The 17,699-nt window shown below is 32.9% G+C and overlaps 2 protein-coding genes across 2 annotated transcripts; one reads left to right on the forward strand and one right to left on the reverse strand.

The window, feature by feature from the left end:
* Nucleotides 1-1,512: 1,512 nt before the first annotated feature.
* Nucleotides 1,513-7,156, forward strand: LOC110732561 (RNA-binding protein 34-like). Its single transcript, XM_021912517.1, has 6 exons — nucleotides 1,513-2,400; nucleotides 2,496-2,554; nucleotides 3,835-3,904; nucleotides 4,021-4,152; nucleotides 4,244-4,372; nucleotides 6,431-7,156. Exons 1-6 carry the CDS (start codon nucleotides 1,717-1,719, stop codon nucleotides 6,941-6,943), a joined length of 1,587 nt encoding a protein of 528 aa, XP_021768209.1. The 5' UTR covers nucleotides 1,513-1,716; the 3' UTR covers nucleotides 6,944-7,156.
* Nucleotides 7,157-7,676: 520 nt separating this feature from the next.
* LOC110732562 (uncharacterized membrane protein At4g09580-like) lies at nucleotides 7,677-11,319 on the reverse strand. Its single transcript, XM_021912518.1, has 4 exons — nucleotides 10,705-11,319; nucleotides 8,720-8,990; nucleotides 8,464-8,634; nucleotides 7,677-8,185 (listed from the first exon to the last, which is right to left on the reverse strand). Exons 1-4 carry the CDS (start codon nucleotides 10,902-10,904, stop codon nucleotides 8,060-8,062), a joined length of 768 nt encoding a protein of 255 aa, XP_021768210.1. The 5' UTR covers nucleotides 10,905-11,319; the 3' UTR covers nucleotides 7,677-8,059.
* Nucleotides 11,320-17,699: the final 6,380 nt, after the last annotated feature.

Below are 17,699 nucleotides of genomic sequence, written 5' to 3' on the forward strand. Positions count from 1 at the left end.
TCATGTGATCATGTTCCTAATATAGAGAGCAAGCTAAGAGAAGAGGAACTTTTTTTGAAAACAAGCTAAGAGAAGAGAACTTGTAAAACAGAAAACTACAACAAAAAAGAGTTGAAGAAGAAAGAGATTTATTTTTTCTATTTATTTCAATTTTTCTTATGATGTTGAGGTTTATCAGGAGTTTTTATTGAACGTCGCTTGTAACTTTGCACATGATTTCATTAAGCTTGTAAAGATTTGATATTTGATAGGCATTATTTAATCACTGTTTTTTCCAACTTCCTACAATTTGTCATCTTTACACCAACTTAATTAGTAATTGTTGATATTTTTGTGCATGTTAATTATTGTCATTTATTATTTAAGGATGTGATTGGAATTGTCCTTTTTGGCTGCTTCATCAAATTATCAGTATCTAATTAAAGAATACTTTAATCCATCATGATCTTTGGATAATGATCTAATCTTATCAATTAAGTGTTTGATGATGTTGACTAATTGTTTAAGCACCTAGACAGGTTATGAGATTTTCCTAACGACATGATAATACTTTCGTATATGATTATATGAATACATACGCTTGTAACGACAGGTTACGCTTGTGCATAACATTACAAATGTATTAATCATGACATAAATGCTAATCTTTATATTCCTCAAAAACAAAAAAAAAAAAAAAAAAAAAAAAAAAAAAAAAAAAAAAACTAATCTTTATACTTATTGGGCCATTTAGATTGATACGGAGTAGGTGTTTAAGGTGGCCCAAATGTTTGATAAGATTCACCAATCACCATGTTGCCCCGGCCATTTACTCTTATTATTGTATAGATACAGTGGAAGTTAGTGTTTTTTTTTTTTTTTTTTTGAGAAAACACAGTGGAAGTTAATTAGTAATTTAGTACGTAGTTGATTAAGGCTAGATACCTAGATTGTATGTGCAATGTGTTATTCTTTATTGATATTTTTTTTTCCTCAATATTCTTTCATATGACACATTGAACACTCAATTGATGCTCCAACATTATTACTTCAAATTACCAACACAAGTAATGAAGTAATGCTTATCCTGTTGATTAGGGTTAGATGGTATATACGAGAGGTAAATTTCACTAATTCTCACAAGTGCTTAGTGATACATTCAATTTCAACCTTATTTGCCTTGTGACACGCCTTGAATTCTCAATTGATGGTCCAATATCATTGTTAATCTCATCGAAATATTATCTATAATCAATGTAAAGCTCTACTAACAAATATAAATGAACTACAAAAACTAACAATGATCCTATCTTAACCATACCAATGCAAGTAATGCTTCTCGAAACTCTATATCTTTTATATAATCATCAAAAACATTATCAATAATCTCATTTCAGCATGGTACACCAATACACTATCAAGGACATCAACTAATAGTATGGTACACTATATGAATACTCCTTATCAACTAAATACCAGAATACTCCGTAATATTTAATTTAAATATGAGATCAAATCGTGTTTACTCTGCCATTATGCCAGGTGGTTTTCCTCAATAGTCAAGGGCCTAAAATTGATTCAAGTCATTTAGCCCGCCCCAAACATAGAAAACGGGCTAATTTACAGCCGTCTTCAACCTTGCACCCCTTTCTTCCCTCTTCCGTCTTCTTCTTCTTCTTCTTCCTGCGTATTTCTCTCTCTCTTTCTCCTCGAACGCAAGCTTCACAATTGATAACAATGGCGAAGAAAACTAAGGAACAACCCAATAAAACTTCAACTCCAAAATCTGAAGAAAAATCCGCAACTTCTAACAACATTTTAGACAAATTATTCGGCGAAATTCCTGATACCGAAGTCTCTAATTCCTTGTTTTCTTCCGAAAATCCCTTTCGAAGAAAGCCAACAGATTCAATTCAAACATCCCAAATCCCTGAAACACCTATTAATGTCGAGGTTTCGAAGTCCGAATCCAAGACAAAGAAGAAAAGCAAGGACGAAAATTCTTCTGTTGAGGTTAAGAAATCGAAGAAGAAAGATAAATTAGAGAAAAACCCTAATTTGGGAAGTATTGTTAATGGGTCGGAATCAAATGTGAATTTAGAGGAGAAAGAGAATAAGAAGAAGAATAAGAGGAAGAGAGATGAATTGGAGAGAGAATATGAGGTGAAGAAATATGGGGTTGCACCAGATGAAGAAGATGAGAAGAAAGAGAAAGTGGGTGGTGGGAAGAAGAGGAAGGCGTTGGATAATCCTGCAGAAATGATGGTTTCTCAAGAAGGGTATGATGATGAGAGTAAGCTTTTGAGGACTGTTTTTGTTGGGAATTTGCCATTGAAGACTAAGAAGAAGGCTTTGTTGAAGGAGTTTAGTCAATTTGGGGAAATCGATTCTGTTCGAATTCGTTCTGTTCCTACATTGGATGTGAGTTTGTGGCATTTTTCTTAGTTGTAGGGATTTTATTTTGTTCTTGGGTATGATTTGGTTTGTGTTATTGAAATGATTTTTTGTTGTTACAGAGCAAGAAGCCGAAGAAAGCTTTGGTTATTAATGGGAATCTCAATGAGGCAGTTGATAGGTAATTTCTTTTCATGTATAAAAGATGAACTTATTGGTTTGCTTTGTGTTTTTGTTATATACTGCAGTAGATTATATGTTTTGTTATATTGTGTTTTGAATTGCAAAACACATTGATTTACATTGAGCAAAGTACATGGTGATTGGATAAATCATAAATGTCAGCAAGTTGCAATTAGTTCTAGCCATATGTGATGAAAGCGTATTGATCCTGTTGAATGTTTGATTTAGTATTTCTTACATGTCATTCAGACTGTTTCCTAGGTAATGTTTTTGGAGAAGTTTTGATATTAGATAATTGAATATTGAGGTTAGTTGAAGAATACATTAGGGTTTAAGACAGCTACCAGTGTGATTGGTAGAAACCGAATTGCAAAGACATTGTCGTGGTAGGTAGGGAAATTAAATTGTGTTTGTTTGGTGAATGGCTGTGGGGATGGGGATATTTTGTACAAGAATGTGAAGAATCTTAAATCAAAGAACGAGCTTATATCACATGAGGATGATTAACAAAACATCCTTTAATCCCAGAGTTTTGATGCAAGAACAACCAAACTGATTGCCATGAAGCATTACAAAGAAAATTTGCTTTCATGACATCCAAAAGTGGATTAACCCACATTAAAAGCTGAAAATAAAAGCTGAAAGTAGTAAGAAAGACAGCAAATAAAGCAGCGGCAACTGTAGACGACATAGGGGAGTCCAAAGGGGACTCAAGAGGGGCAGCAGTAACAGTCTGTCAGTCTAATCAGTCCCCATTACGGGCAGCCATAGCGTTGGCCAGCTCATCAGTGTAAGTCTTGGTGAGCGAAGGAGGGGAATAAAAGTGGTACACAGGTTGATCATCAACTCGGTGTCTACACAGGTGAAGAATCTTTTGTCAGATAGTTTGTTATAGCTTATAGGGCATCGGAGATATTTGCTCTCACCTCCTTTATTCATCAAACTTAATTTTTTCCCCTTCACATATGAAATGGAGAATAAAGGAGTAAGACTATGTACTTTTCAGAAATAATAAGATAGAGAAATTCAGCTGGTCTTTGTTTCAGATGAGGGTTTTCAAGTGAGAAGAAAGAAACATTCTTGACTTGTATAAAGGGTTTATATCTCGATTGTATATTTGTATCTAGTTTGCTTGGCTGATTATCTGGTTTTGCCATACATTAGAGTACTTGTTCATGTCTTCATGATATGCTGTCTTCTTCATGTGTAACTGGCTAAATGATTTAGATTATCCACGTACAATTTTCTTTGTATTTTCTGATAATGACCTTTATGCAGTGTCAATGCCTACATTGTATTCAAAACAGAGCAAGCTGCTGAAGCCTCACTAACCTATAATATGTCTATGGTATGTATGCTGTTTGGTGGGAAAATTATCTGCTGATGTTTATATCTTTTCTTTCCTGAGTAAAGTTTCTGGTTGACTGCCTTTCCTTTTTTGACCCATAATTAACTTTGGTTTAGATTGGAGGGAACCATGTCCGCGTTGACAGGGCGTGCCCACCTCGGAAGAAACTGAAAGGAGACGACGCTTCAGCTACTCTTTATAATAATAAGAGGACAGTTTTTGTGGGTAATTTGCCATTTGATGCTAAGGTATATGCTTGATATGCTTATTTCTTTTCTTTTTAAAATTGTCTATTTCATTCATATTGCTTATGTTGCTCATTGGCTGCTTTTGAAACAGGATGAGGAACTTTATCAGTTATTTTGCAACACCAGACAACTTGAATCTAGCGTTGAGGCTGTTCGAGTGATTAGGGACCGACACACAAGTCTTGGAAAAGGGATAGCTTATGTCTTGTTCAAAACAAGGGTATGCCTTGTTCTCTGTCTATGCAATATCCATCATGTGCCTAATAAATATTGATTTGCTGCAGAGAGAGGATACATTTCCAATTGAAATGAATTTATTGCATGAACAGGCAAATCTACCTATTAATTTTGACTTTGCATCTTTTTGCTGCTGCATGTATTTCGAATTATGGAGGTGTTAGGACATCATTGAGAGGTTGCCTGTGTTTTCCTTTTGCAATTTATTTAATGATTTAATTGCATAAAATTACGTTTAACTAGCAATTTGTTGCTGGAAAATTCAGAATTTTAGAAATAAGGAAGAGATGTGACGAAAATTGGAGAGTTGATCACTTGATTGCTATTTGATGCAATTAAATCACCAAAATTTGGTTTAAAGTCCTTGTCTTACGGGAGTGGATGGACAATTCCTATAACAATATAAAGCAAAGTAAAATAGAAGTCATTCACAATTTTCTTTGTGGTTTATCCCTCTTTGATTTTCTCTTTGTATAGTATTTAATTACCCCACTAATTTCTTCTCCAAGCTTATTCTAACTTCTAATTGTGCATTGCCTGCACTATTCCTCCTCCTTAAGCTATTTAGTTACATATCCCATGATAGAATATGTATGTTGTTGCATGGAAATAATCAGCTTTTATCAGTCTGCTAATATTGTTCAGTGTTTTAGTAGTCAATAGCCCATATTTGATAAATACTTATATGTGTATCAACTATTAACCATAAGTAAATTTATTTAGTTCATCACATATTCTTCTGTAGGAATTATGAAGATCCATGTCCATCTAAAATTAAATTTTGGCAAGTATTAGTCTTCACATCTTTCATTGTGACTGTATTAGTGCGGATGTCTTGTATATTGCTACGCTGGAGCATGGATGTGTGAACTTATGTCTCCACTATCCTTGTCCCTTGTTTAGGTGAGGGTGTGCAAGGACATGTACCCCTTGGTATACTTGAAGTTTAATGTATGCATCAAAACCTGAAGGGCCACTTTTTTTTATTTTTTATTTTTATCCAAATATACTGGGATTTGGGGCTTGTCTGTTGTCATAAGCAGTATCACATGCTGTGGCTTGACTGCCTATTTTTCTTTCTTTTTTTTTTTTTTTTTTTTTTTTGTCGATATGCTCAATTGTTGTTCCTTATTACCACGATTGAAGTGGAACCTGCATATGTGTGCTACTACTCCCTCTGTATTTTATTACTTGCTCCATTTCTCCATGCACGGAGTTTTAGGAGAAATAGTGAAAAGTAATAAAATATGATGAAAGTGGGGTTGGTTGAATTATTAAAAATTCTTTAAAAAGCAAAAATGAGTATAAATGAGGAGGAGAGAGAATATGATAAATATTAAAATATATTATGAGGGGACCATTAGTGGGGAGGGAAATAATGAAATATTATTTAAAAGTTTCCAAAAAAGAAAATGGAGCAAGTAATAATTATGGCCGCAAAAGAAAAGTGGAGCAGGTAATAAAATACGGAGAGAGTATATTTTATTATAAATTTGTAAAACACTGGTTGTCACAGGCATTACGAATTTATGACAATAGGTGAAATTTTTTTATTTAAATATTTTTTTTTACCAAAACATCACTTCTACTGCGTATATTATTTTCTCTTTGCTCAAATATTGCTGATGTTTACATGATGGCTTGTGGACTCTTAAGCAGTTAAGCTTATTCTGCCGGTTTCACTAGCATCTCCTTTCTAGCTTTTTCTGAGATTGACTCTTAGATTAGAGGAATATGAGTTGGCTTAGGACTTCATCTTCCAGTGATATATAGTATCTTAGTCATTGTTTTCCACCACATCATACATGTGTAAATGTGTAATGCAGACTATAGGCGTGATAGTTACATTTGTGTTGATGCTTGATAGATTGTTTTTCACATCATGTTTTTTTTTTAAATTTCTGTGATGTTCATCAGTTCATCTAGAATTCTTGAATTAAGTGAACATTTTGTTTCTTTGTTGCTTTTACTCTTGAGTATACAATTTAGTACGTAATTTATTGGGTAATCACAATTTCTTAATGATGACTTTCTTGTACAGGAAGCTGCAAATATTGTTTGTAAAAAACGCTTGAAGCTCCGAGACCGTGAATTGAGGATTTGTCACGCAAAGTCAAGCACCCAATCCTCCACACCCTCTAAGAGGAAAAGTCCAGGAGACTCGGAAAGCTCCCCTGCAAAGAAATTTTCAGCAGGAACAGATACTCGCTCCCCTGCAAAGAAATTTTCTGCAGGTGCAAAGACTCCAGAAAGTCGCTACAAGGTTGGTGCTGGTGGTGATACCTCCTACCAAGGTTTACGTGCAAGTAAATCCGGGGAGCAAAAGAAAGCCCCCATAAGAAGAACTGCTACAAAAACTTCTTTTAAACCCGCAATGAAGAGTGGAGACAAAATTAAGCAGAGGACAGATAAAAGACCATCAGTAGCAGCCAGAAAGGCCAAAGCAATTGCTATGCAAAGTGGCGGTGCTTCTATCAAAACAGGGAAAAGAAAAATGGATGCCAGAACGCCCCAGAGTTCCAACAAGAAAAAGAAGGCTATGAAATCCAAGTGAAAGGGCCTTAGTGTATAACTGTTCTCTGGCCATTTTTTGTCCTTTTGAAAATTTGTTATAGTTTTCACTCAAAAAGAGAGACCTCTGTAGTCTGGTCTAAGCAGTTAATACAGCTGTGTACAATGTCCAAAATGATACATTGCGAACCATACTCACAGTGCTGTATGTGTAAGTGTATTATGGCAATATATCATCTCCTTTGGTTTTTCACAAGCCCGAATTTTTTCTATACTGAAGCTTTTGAGAAATCTTTTGCACCTACACTTGTGGATTTGCCTTTAGAAAGCAGCTACGTTTGGGATCCCTAAAATTGAAATGTGGCGTATTATATGAAACAGAATGTCTATCCTTGTAATGATTGTAGAAGAATCAAAACTTCAACCTTTAACCTTTCACAAAAGCATAGTGCTATTATGAGTGTTATCACACTATGTGAAAAGAAAATTATTCCTGATCAACCAGCTATGTTGTGTGGCAAACTTTAATATGTTATACGGAGTACTTATAACAGAATAAGAGAGGGGTTGATCGCAATCCAACTCGAATGCATTAAATGTTTTTTTTATTTCTCCAAAAATAACTCTGTATTATTATACTCCCTAGGAATTATGGGCAGGTAGCTCTAGCCTTCTCAGCTGTGATTCCTGTGAATCAGCTGAAAACCAATCACATTTACAGCTGTCATTCCTATTAAGGTCTTAAATTGAACAAATACTGTAGTGAAGGACCAAGGACAAAATTGAATATGAAAGCACTGAAATTCCATAAAACGTAAAATGCTGTCAAATATTTTACATTGCAAAGTAAAACCAACCAACAAATCTACTAGAACTATTATCCACAACTTTCACAGAATTTTAGCTATCAGCACAGCACAGGCCTTCTTATAATGCAATTATGGAGCAGAGGAGTCGACAGGTATGATATTCTCAAGAGTTATCCAAGGTTAGACATCAGGCCCTAAGCAGCTTTCCCTAAAAAAAACCCTCGGGCTCATTCCTTCAGCAGTGGTGCGAGGGACAGCGAGCAGTTTATGACCGTATGATCTGTACAGAAGTAAGTGATCACAAGTAGGAGGTTCAGCAGTATCAGCACTAACTGAGACAAGCAAAATGGTTATGTCTTGTTCTTTGACATCAAGGTAGGGGTGACTGAAACAATCCCAATGAGGAAAAGTGTTGCTATTGACTGGAAGTCATACAGATCACCTATTGATCGCAGTTCTCCAAGAGCTATTCCAGCCTGCCAATCACAAAAGATGAAATCGTATCACACACAATATCTCCAATATCCATGGTTTAAAAGAGGAGATTATGAAAAGAGCAAATATTAAAGATGTACAACACAAAATAGGAGAAACTTAGTCAAAATTCAACGCACGAGGGGCTCTGCGCAAATTAACATGACTGAAGGGTGATTTCAGGCAGACATAAGTCATATATAACTTGACAATTTTTCATTTTCACTAAAGAAAAAGGAAAACTAATTGGTTCCATTATAGATGTGTAGGAAATACATACTCTGACGGTGACAAAGGCAGCAGGGATCAGTCCAATGAAAGTTGCCAAGAAGAAGATGTGATAAGGGATATCCACAATTGGAGAAGCCACATTGATAAATGTATTTGGCAGTGTGGGTGTTACTCTTAGGAAGAGCATGTAATTCAATAAGTTTTGACGTCTCTTTGCAACCTGAAGGTAATGGAGAAAGTATAATCAGCCTGAGAAATTGTTGGTCATGTTTAATAAACAGTTTATAAGCAGAAGTAGCTGTTACCTGAGCTTGAAAGAAAGTCAGTTTGTCCGGCCATAATGAAAAAACAAGAGGTCGTCCAATCAATTTTGACAAGAAAAAGCAAGACGAAGCTCCAGCCGTAGCAGTGAAAAGGACCAGCGCCAAACCTCTAAATACACCAAAAAGAGCTCCAGCTAACAAAGACATAAACACAGTTCCTGGAATCATGAAAGTCTGCATGAAAATGTAGACCACAGAGTATCCAACCAATACTTGCAGCGTATAGTCACTTGTGTAGCTCTCGAGATGATCTCTAAAAAACAAAGGATTAACATCAATATAACAACAGATCTTCAGTACATCATTTCTTCTTTCAATATCTGGCATTTCCAGGAAGCAATTTTTTGGAAAAAGAAAAAGTGACTCATAAATTAAACAAACACTTGACAAATGGAATAAGAAACTGAAGAGTAGTGGTATTCCAAAGCTGTTTGATGAATCTGGAATCATGACTAATGAAAGAGGACACAAAAATCTATACATTGCATATAGAAAAATGCTTACTTTATAGTGTATGCTATCAGTTCTAACTAGATCAGTCTAGGTGACTACGTCAAGTCATCAACAGCATCTCAAAACCAATTAATATAAACAATTATAAGGTCTATCAAAGACAAACCTCACAACCAGTAAGCTAAACAATCTATCACATCCAACAGCTTTAGACCCCTCAGTTTACTCTTGAAGTCACACTAAAAGTTTGAAAATAACTCAGTTTAAAACTCCTAAGAAACACTAATTCAAGCTCCAGCAAAAAACGGCATGACAAAGCCTCTACATTTAGCATAAAGACAGGCATATGTTAAACCAGCCGAGCCTCTCAACCCCGGAAATAAGCACAGCATCACCAAATACCTAATGTCATGTCACAAAGCAGGGATAGTGAGCCCATAGCAGCATCAGAATGCTTTATAATATTTGGGTCAAAATGTGATAGCAAAAGACAATGCTGCAAGTATAGTACGCAACACTTGAAGAGGCCATCAAATACTAAGTGATCAACAGATCAAGCTCAAGACAACGTAAAAAAAGTAATATCACAGTAGTGATGAGTCTGATGACCTTATTTCGAAAATCACTTATTAGTATGGCTTAACCCCCAAACTTAAGCCATAGAATTCTGCAGCTTTGTCAGAATGACTACTATCTGAAGATCATTTCCCCATTAAAGCAAAGTTCGTCAAGAAAGCTGAAAGAGATGTAATGAGTAATGACGCCTTTCATACACATAATAGCTACATCAAGTTCACAATACTATATTGAAAAGAAATTGGAACTGTCTCGCTACGCTCATCTGATGAATTTGCAGACAAACATAGAGTATACATTGTGATTGAAAACTACATCACCACCATTAATACAAAGTTATAACAATCAGAAATTCAGATTGCAACATTACCAGAAAAATTACTAAATTCCAGAAATCACAGGCTAATTAGGTATACTACTAATAATAATTTAGCTAATGCAGCAAAATCTATTGAAAAAAGCTGTGCATGCAGCTGAAAACAGATCAATACTAATTTGGACTACATGCCAAAACAGAACAAAGAAAGATAACTGTAAGTAGAATGAATTAAACAATCACATATTCCCAATAATGTCACAATTTAATTTTTGCCGTATTATACAAGAATTTGCAAATTCATAAAAGAAAAGCAATGAATAGTAACGGTATGCTAATAATAGAAACAATATTTGAACTTACCTAACCAAACATAGTCCTAACAAACAAACAGCTTATAACCCATTAATGGAACACTAAAAAGATTAAATCTTTCCCCCCTTTTTGAATAAGAAACAAAGAAAAATCCCCATATTTCAGATCTAAAAGAAAATTACAAGAAAATTAAACTCGGAATAATTTAAAAAATAATTTAAAAAAAAAAAAAGGTCAAATTTAAGCTAATAATCATAATGTAAAACTCAAAATTGCTGAAAAATAGATTAAATTTATCAATGAATACCTAAGAATTTGTAAATCCTCAAGGGTTCGAGGCAACTTGAGTAAGCTATAATCAGAAGACGGCATAGTTAAATAAACACCCAAAAGCCCTAATCCATATGCAAATACAACCCCAAAAGCTGCTGAAACTTCCCACATTGTTAATGGATACTTTGAAATTGATTTTTCTTCACAAACTAATCTTTCATCTGATTTCTCCATTTTTTATTTCAAATTTTGTACAAACTCCACAAAAATTAAAACAAAAAAAAATCAAAATTTCTGAAATTCGAGGTGTTTTTGGGTTTTCTGGGATTAAATTGTGTAATGACCAGATTTAAGAAGATAAAGAAGATTTGGTTTGGTTTACTTTTCTAACACTTCTCTGATATTTCTATTTTTTACGTTTAAGCTTTGTCCGATTTTGTGAGAAATTTTTTGAGGATATTCGTTTGCCAAAGAATAGAAATATCCTAACTTATGATTATTGATTATATAGGATTATAATTATTGACAAGATTTGTTACCCTTTTTTTTTTTCCAAATTATTGTTTGGTGGGATTAAATAAAAAATTCAAAAAAGGGTTTAATTGGGAGAGATGATGTGGTCCAACTTTGGTCATTTGTTTTCTTGTCTTTTATGATTTGTGGGTTAACACTTGACGTTTAAATGGAGAAGTTCAGATGTTGATTTCATTTCATGTTCATATTAATGATGTCTTCACCATGTTTTTAATTAACATAATAATATCCGGGGTGTGTCAATTCTACATTCGGGTGTTTAGGATAACATCTAAAAAACCTTAATATCTCACGCTTCATTCGAGTCATTTCTTTTTGGTAAGTCATTCAAGTCATGTGTAGTGTACGTGTTATTGTGTTAGTATGTGACCAACTAACAAGTCTAGGTCATCCGAGTATACATTAGACGACATGCCGAAACACTAATATAAGCTCATATGCATGGCTTAATGCATGCTACACCAGGTGGATGGAGCAGTCTCAGGGAAAAATAGCAAAGAACACGTGAAGAGGGGTTGGAAACCGACGGAGAAAACAAAGGAGATAGCGGCCCCAAGTACAAATGCGCAAATCGTGGGGTAGTTTTAGTTTTTTGCATGTGCTATTATTTGCTTAAACTACGCGTTATTTTATGCTTATATCATAATAGTACAGTGGGCTCTTATAATTACACTTTTGCCCTCACTGTTGTCGCTTTCTACACCAATTAATTTGCAAAGCACTTTTCTAATTCTATATTTTTGTTCTAACAAATGGGTTTTTGCTTATGTATGTTTGAATATAATGAAAATGTGTTGAGGGTTTATGTCATAATAAATTAAATTGTGGAAAAATAACAAGTTTTATTACGAAGTATTTTTTTTAAGTACATTATACATTTTAAATAATCTATTTTCTTTTACAAATACTCCGTATAAATTATTAAGTTATCATTTTGGGGCTTTGGGACTATATCCTATGATGTATGTAGCTATTTTTGCTTAATCCTAATTTTATATTTAATTATGGGGATTATTTTGTCCAACAAGCACACATCAAATGAGAATTTGACCACATATAACGGTATAACCACCTTACAACCAATTAGTGATAGACAGAGTAGTTAATCAATCTTTTAAACATTACCGAGTAGACAGTTTAATTTGTACCTCATTGGAAAATATATGTCTCAATAAACTAGAGGAAAAAAAAAAAGAGTTCTGATCTTCTGAAGTTCTGATCTGTAATTGAGATAGGTTAGGACATGAATATAAGACGCATCAATGCATCATACATTCATGTGTTTGAAGTTTGCTCAAACGGATTATTAGTTGTAATTTAGTATGTAAGCCTATTGGGCCTATTTATTGCCCAATCTTAATTCTATACCAGGTGCTTGTCCATCGACTCAAGCCATTACCAATTTCATTTACCATCTAAGATTAACATAAAAAGATAACAAAATCATCCTTCTTCCTTCATTTACAACAAATGATTTATTAGACCTTAGCAATGTTTCATCGGATGAAGAAAACACGGCCTAATAAATTTATTTCAGGAAAATTAAATCGAGCCATCAAATTAAATTAAGTATATGAAAACAAGGTTCAAATTAATAATTCAAATCAGTGTATATGTTTAGATAAGTTAATTCAGAATAAGAAAGAAATAATTGAAGTTTCACTAATGAAAATCAGGTGAATTTAACGCACCATTGTCACGTCGACTCTTGATTTCTTTTGCACAATACATGCATTGTTGTTAATCACCCATAGCCATAAAGGATCTCATTTTCATGCATTAAATGCACACAACAACTTCTGAAGCAATAATACTTATTATCAACCTAACTTTCCATCACTCTTCTCATCCATCCATCTCTCTCTTCTTATCATCCACAACCATAAATTCTAGCATTTACATCTTTCCTCTTTATTCTCCCTTCTTCCAAATTCCTTTTTTTATTCTTACAAATTAAAACTCTTTGTTTCTTTTTAAAAAATGGCAGGAATAGTTTCCAAATTCTCATACCAAAAGCTTAAGCAAGAAGTCATTTTTGAAGAAGATCCTCATCAAAACAAAAGTAAAAAAGATAGAATTTCCGAGATTATTAGAAGATCATCATCATCAATAAGATCAAGAAGCAGTTGGATTAGTAAGCTGAAATTAAGGAGAGAATTCAGGGTTAAATTAGGACGTTGCTTTAGAAGATTTTTCAGAATCAGAAGAAATAAAAAGCTTAAAGTTGCAAGATTAGCATGGGCTAATAAGGTTTACAAAAGATTAAAGGAAGGTCATTCTCATTTTGGTGATCTTTTTGCTGGTAATTACTTGTTTATGCAAGTCACTCCTGGCTCCTTCGTCAAGAATAACAAGACTCATTGCGTGTCATCTCACCAAATTTATAATCTTAGTAATAATAATAAGCTTTCTAAATATCCCCCAAGTTATACTAATAACTATGTTGTATCTTCTTGAATAATTGCATAATTATATGTATGTTCATGTAATATACTGTATTTTTAAGTTTATTACTGTACTACGTACTTCATATAATGTATCTATATACCGAAAATAGTTTGTGCTATGTAACAAATAACTTATAGTTCTAAAGAAAAGTTGGAAGAATTTAAGAGGCAAATGCGTGCAATTAAGATATTAGATATAACAGCAATATCGATCTACGTCGACTTTAATTTGTTTTTCTTATTCTACGTACTAATGTGTTCAAATCTATGCTACTAAAACAAAAGTTGCTACAGTATTAATTTTGATGTTTAATTATGTTAAGCTGTCACTTGTTTGACACATTAAGGTACCTTAAATCCTTAATTAACAATTAAAAGAATATCTTTGTCTCACATCATAATTAATAATATATGGTACGGTACTCTTCTATAGTTCTATGTGCCAAGTGCCATGATTGTTTTAATTAATCTCATATTATCACGTATAAATGTATAATCAATAAGATGAAGTTGTTAATATAAATCCAACTTTAAGAATACAATCGTGTTTCCCCTTGAGCGTACGGTGTACCTATTTATTAGGCATGCTTGAGTGTAGCCGTGTAGGTATGCCGTATGCATAATAAATTTGTAGATTTTTTTTTATTTTTTATTTTTTTAATGGAATAGGAAGAGGTGATTTCATTAAATAATAATAGTCATTCGGCACTAATAATCATCCCTTAAGAGATCTAAATTCTCAATACAAGTATTTAACATCCTAAATAATTTTAGATGTATTTGCATCGTGATGGAGCTCCTAAGTTTGCAAGACGAATCTTCTAAATTTGCACCCTAAACCAACAGACACACAATTCCACAAAATTGCAAGACGAATCTTCCAAATTTGTATCCCTGCACACACGAAAAACAAACAAACAGACGATACTAAAAATCCCATCATTAGGGAATTGACTAAACCTTAAAAGCTAAGGAGGGACTAACTATAATCACCATACTGTTGGTGATCTTTATTGGCTAAAAACATTAAATTGAAGAAGAATTTGAGGCTTACCATCGCTAAAATTGATGGCAGCCCCTAAGTTTTGCTATAGTGGCTAGGTTTGAAGAGAGAGAACGGAGAATTTTTTAGGGTTATAAAATCGCTATATAAATTTGTAGATTTTTGTTGTTCATTATTATTACAAAGTAATTATATATAATCCTTAAATAATAATCTGACTTAATAATGAAATTTAATTTTGGAGACGGTAGCTAGTTGAAAGTTACTAGTACTATTCATAGTTACAAATTATTGAAACGAATTTTGTACAAGTTGGAGAAGTGTGAACATGATTACATGATTAAATCATGTGAATTAAACCCTATTATACGCTTATATAATACCATAGTACGTCCACATACATTACAGAGTGTCATTTTAAGTGAAGCATATATAATCATACACTATAAGAAAACAACTGTTTTTCAACGGACACGTAATTTCGTCGGAAAATTCGAAATTTTCGACAGATTTTTATTCAATTGGATATTTCCGACGAATTCAAATAATCTATCGAAAATTATTCCGTCGAAATATTTGTACTTTCCAAAAGGCTATTTCCGACGGAAAATAATTCCATGAAATTTTAAACTAAAATGTAAGGACTCAGAGAGTCAGAGCTCTCACACATTCGATCTCTTCCTCACTAGGGCAGGCACACAATCCCACCTAACAAATTTAATTAATGTGAAAATATAGCTGGGAAAAATGCTTTGATGCTCTCTTAACTATAACAAATTTGTCTACAAAAGTTTCATTTCACCTTTTCCTATTTTTTTTACTCCGTATTGACTATATTAATTTAATCAACTAAATTCCACTATCTTATTATTAATTATATTTTAAATAAAACAAACTCTGATCTATTATCTTAATTTTTAATTAATAATCATTCCCTGCTATTCTCTAATGTAATTTTATTCACGACCTTCCTCCAGTGTGCAAATTGGCTACAAATAAGACTTTTATTTAGAAAAAAAAAGAGTTTAGCGGACTTAATAAGCAGTTACATAGACTGCCACGCGACCACTCACTTCATAAAACTGATTCATTTATTAATTTATTATCAGCCCAACTCCCACCAGCTGTCTCTCTCCTTATTCTGTAGTCTTCCCTAAAATTCTCACTACCCTATTTCATCAACATTAATGCACCCCTCTCTTCATTTCTCACCACAAAACACATATTTTTCTTACACCTTTTTTAATTTTCACCCTCAAAAATAAAAATGTCATGCAAAATTTCCAGATTTTCATACCAAAAGCTAAGAAAAGAAGTTATTCTTGAAGAAGAAGATGCTGAAAACAAAAAACAAGTCATTAAAACTTCATCATTTCCAAGAATTACCAAGTGGTTTGGTAATAAGTTGAGAAAGAGAAAGCTGAAGTTTAAGTTTTCAGGGTTTAGAAGATTTTTCAAGGTAAAATCAAGGATTAAAGTGGCAAGATTTAGATTATCATGGGTTAATAAGGTTTTGAAGAGATTAAAGGAAAGCCAATCACATTTTGGTGATCTTTTTGCTGGTAATTACTTGGTTATGCAAGTTACTCCTACTGATTTGAACAAGAACAAAAACAAAAACACTATTATTGTGGGTAATCCTTACGGTCCTAATAATAAGATTACTAGTTTTGCACATTTTACTTATATGTACTGAACATGTTTATTTAGTGAAAGTCTAGCGATTAAGGGATGGTAGATTTATGACTAATAATTAAGGGATTATATATGTTTTAAAGGTATTTTGGTAATTTTAAGGGTATTTTTAAGGATGCTCTAGATGTACCCTAAAAAATAAGGGTAGTTTGGTTATTTAATTTGGTCCTTTGTATTTGGCATGCACTTGTACTTCCAATATAAAGATAGAGGTTTACAACAAGATTATCCGAAGAAGCTATGTTTGAATTAACATAATTTGATAAAGCTACTCACTTTTAATTTAATGGATGTGCATCTGAAAAAAGTATGTAACTTGTCTTTGCTAAGGTTTTTTAGGCAAAGACCTAGAATTGTTTAGTTGTAAAAGTGTTTATTTTATTTAATGGCACACTTATTTATTTCGCCTGGTTTTATTATGCATTTTAAGTTTTTCAACATTTGTAATGTATGTAGACATGTAGTATCTGATTCAACCTTTTCTAAAATAAAAAATATTAAATTGAGGGGTGTTGTATATCCATTTCTAGCAATTAGAAAAAAGCCAAAAAGCCAAAAAAAAAAATATTCGTATTGTACGTAATAATTTTGTGTGTGTGAGTCAAAGTTCGTTTTAAGTCATGGGTGTATGTACTTAACATACATGTGCGGATGTGCCCAAGTAGACTTTCTTTTATCATTGCATGTCTGTTCAAATGAATGTATATACGGAGTATGAAACTATGATACAAATTACATAACTATTATAGACTTGTAGTTATGTATATTTGGGTAGTTTAATAATATAACGCGAAATGGAGTACGAAATCAATAATATAATAGTAAAATATATACCAGAAATGACACGTGTCACTTTCTGGTGCTGTATTTTCCTTCCAAAACTCCCCTCCCCTTTTAGCAAAAAAACTTTTATCTTTACATAATAAAAATGTTTTATTTTTGGAATATTTGTATAATACAACTATAATAAAAATTATTCCAAATCTTATATATTATCTTTACATAAAATTTATTTCTTTTTATTTTTTGTTCTTAATTTTTCCATACACATTTATCAAAAATATTATTCCAACTTTTTTTTTTTAATTATAGAAAAAGTAAGCCACTGGTTTAGGTACCAAATACTATCATTACCACCTAGACACCTCTTACACGGAGTATTATTGAATTTTTCTCAAAAAGTCGTAATAAAATTGATTTATATAATTGATATTAAAGAAAATACTTTAGAATATCACTTTAATTTTTTTTTCCAAATACCTCTAATATGTTGTTTCTTAGACTAATGGAGTATTAGATATGACTATAAAATTAAAGTTGTGTTCGACAACTATATCATAGGTCTATATC

This window comes from Chenopodium quinoa, unplaced genomic scaffold (genome assembly GCF_001683475.1).
Source record: "Chenopodium quinoa cultivar QQ74 unplaced genomic scaffold, ASM168347v1, whole genome shotgun sequence".
Classification (NCBI taxonomy): Eukaryota; Viridiplantae; Streptophyta; class Magnoliopsida; order Caryophyllales; family Amaranthaceae; genus Chenopodium; species Chenopodium quinoa.

What these genes read in the sequence shown, in the direction of transcription:
- LOC110732562 (XM_021912518.1), bottom strand. Translation starts at nt 10,904, where the DNA reads ATGGAGAAATCAGATGAAAGATTAGTTTGTGAAGAAAAATCAATTTCA. An exon ending in GAGGATTTACAAATTCTTAG is followed by an intron (nt 8,991 to 10,704) that starts GTATTCATTGAT and finishes TTTGTTTTTTAG; the next exon opens with AGATCATCTCGAGAGCTACA. An exon ending in CTGCCTTTGTCACCGTCAGA is followed by an intron (nt 8,186 to 8,463) that starts GTATGTATTTCC and finishes TGTGATTGGCAG; the next exon opens with GCTGGAATAGCTCTTGGAGA.
- LOC110732561 (XM_021912517.1), top strand. Translation starts at nt 1,717, where the DNA reads ATGGCGAAGAAAACTAAGGAACAACCCAATAAAACTTCAACTCCAAAA. An exon ending in GTTCTGTTCCTACATTGGAT is followed by an intron (nt 2,401 to 2,495) that starts GTGAGTTTGTGG and finishes TTGTTGTTACAG; the next exon opens with AGCAAGAAGCCGAAGAAAGC. An exon ending in TAACCTATAATATGTCTATG is followed by an intron (nt 3,905 to 4,020) that starts GTATGTATGCTG and finishes ACTTTGGTTTAG; the next exon opens with ATTGGAGGGAACCATGTCCG.